The 2,483-nt window shown below is 38.5% G+C and overlaps 1 protein-coding gene across 1 annotated transcript in view; it reads right to left on the minus strand.

The window, feature by feature from the left end:
- Positions 1–210: 210 nt before the first annotated feature.
- Positions 211–2,483, minus strand: part of LOC107691625 (steryl-sulfatase-like) — a 24,851-nt gene continuing 22,578 nt past the window's right edge. Inside the window, exon 10 of the mRNA XM_016490314.1 lies at positions 211–1,425. Coding sequence (XP_016345800.1) covers positions 1,037–1,425 — 389 coding nt within the window. The 3' untranslated portion in view covers positions 211–1,036. The remainder of the gene's footprint in view (positions 1,426–2,483) is intronic.

Consider the following 2,483-nt stretch of genomic DNA (forward strand, 5'->3'; position numbering starts at 1 on the left):
TTCAGATTAGGATGATTGCTAAAATAAAATATTTTCTTTCTTTTAAGGATCTGGAAACTGTTATTCATGCATTTATTTCAATACAATTGGACTATTGTAATTAATTGTATTTAGGGATCACTCAATCTTGTTTATCTCATCTCCAGATGGTCCAAAATGCTGCGTAGTAATTACTAAATTACTAAATTATAAAGGTAGTAATTACTGCTTCACAAAATCCCTGACCTTACAATGTTCAATCAGGATGATGCATCTCCAGGCTAGGAGGAATACAGAACTCAGAACAGGGAACCTGGCTGTGCTTACAAACACTGTTGCAAATGACCTTAGATGTACTATCTTGATACAAATTTGGCTAGAAAATGTTTTGTTTTTCCTTTCCTTTTCTTCTCTTTATTTCAAACCTATATAGGATATTATGGTTCTTTATATTTTTTACAGTGAAATTGCATTACAATTCGGTTAAATCAGCCAAATTTTGGTAACATTTTTGCAGGTAAAAACTGACCATTGTCTGCCGTCAATAGATTAGCGATGTATGAAGCACAGCTCACACAGAAGTCGCTTTTAAACCAAGCAACTTTGTGGCAAACATGCCGAATCTGAGTGAACATTTTCTTGCCCTCGCAAAATTGCCAATTGTGTGGAAATTACAGCATTTCGTCCACAAAATTCTCTGAACAACATTAAATGTGACCGCACTTTTAAATTAGTATTTAAGCTAATGTTGTACGGACAGTTCACCCAAAAATTTAAACTGTCATCTTTACTCGCCCTCATTTCGATCCAAATCTGTATGACTTTCTTTTTTCTGTTTAGCATAAAAGAAGATATAGAACAGAAGTCAATGAAGTCAAAACTGTTAGGTTACCAGTTTTCTTCTTTTGTGAACCAAAATACCTTCTTTTGTGTTCTACAGAGAAATTAAGTCACAGGCTTGGGACTTTTTATTTGTATTTTTTTTTTATATGAACTATCCTTTTAAGTATTGCATGCCCTTCTTGTGCATTAGAGCCAGAGGATTCGGAGTACCTGACTATTCTTTTTTAAGCTCATTTCGTAGCTCCTCTATCTGATGATCTCGTTCACACGTGCACAGCTGACTGAGAGAGGAGCAGCAGGGCTGGAGCCATGGCTTCCATACTATTTGCAGAGGAGAAACCTGTACTGGGACAGGCTTCAGACTCTCTGCATGATGGCTTACTGCTGCCCTTATGACCTCCAGAACTGAGTAGAACTGGGGCTCAGTGTCTGGACTCAGGGGGGTGCTTTCTGTCGGGTCTTTCGACAGGTCATAAAGCAGCGGAGGGTCATGGAACGTGACGTATGGCTTGATGCAGAGGCAGATATGAGTGTGGAAGCAGGCTGAGCTGTTCTCTGGGTAGAAGTCAGGGGTAAAGAAAAAGGCCTTCCAGATTGCGTTACCTGAAAAAACAGGAAATCTAGCTTTCAAAATTTAAACAATCAGTCATCACCTTTATCAATTTCTGAATAATTTACAGTGAAAAATCTTATCTTATCTAATATTATCTACCCATTATTATGTGTGTGTGTGTGTGTGTATGTATATTTATATTAGTGCTGTAAAATTGCTTAAAATAAATAAAAAGTTTGAAAAAGTATCAAAAGTTTGTTTACATAATATATTCTTCAAAATAAGTCAAAATAAAAAAAGTCAAAATAAAAAGTTTGTGTTTACATAATATATGTTATCATGTGCGCTTTATCCATAAAGCAACTTTAACTTTTAGTTTAGTTGTAATCTATTTTGTACACAATACATACATTATCTAGACCAGTGGTCACCAACGTGGTGCCCGTGGACACCTGGTAGCCCGCATGGAGTCTCTAAAGCAGGGGTGGGCAAACTTGGCCCTTCCAGGCCACTTTCCTTCATCTCTGAGCCCGTGACTGTCTTTATCCTAAAGCTACAGTGACTTGTGACTCCTTGAGTGTCTGTGATTAGCTTGCCACCAATGATGTATTTGTATCAAAGGCCACAAACAAAACTTCCTCAGTCCCACACAAGTGCTGACAAACGGGCTCATGATACCTGTGAATGTACCAAAACTGAAATTCCATGCAAATTTCATGTGCAGCTGTCAGTATGTTTGTCATCATATATATATTTGTCATCATTTAGTCATCCTAATGTTGTTCTAAACCTGTTTGACTTCCTTCTGTAGAGCACAGAAGATATTTTTGAAGAATGTTTAAACTGATTTTGTCTGTACGGTTAATGCCTAGTTCACACTACAGGATTTTAAGCCCGATTTAAGCCCGATTTGCAAGTTCATGAGCTCGCCGACAGGTCGGGCTGTGATCGGGGAAAATCAGCGGGTGATTGGCGCTCAGCAATCTTTATGTGTGAACTACATAACGACGCATCAAAGAGGCTCGCTGACGTGTCGCCGACACCTCGCCGACGGCAAACAAATATCTAGCATGCCAAATATCTGGACTGGTCGACCGACTCGACATCA

Source organism: Sinocyclocheilus anshuiensis, unplaced genomic scaffold, assembly GCF_001515605.1.
Source record: "Sinocyclocheilus anshuiensis isolate Anshui unplaced genomic scaffold, SAMN03320099.WGS_v1.1 scaffold442, whole genome shotgun sequence".
Lineage (NCBI taxonomy): Eukaryota > Metazoa > Chordata > Actinopteri > Cypriniformes > Cyprinidae > Sinocyclocheilus > Sinocyclocheilus anshuiensis.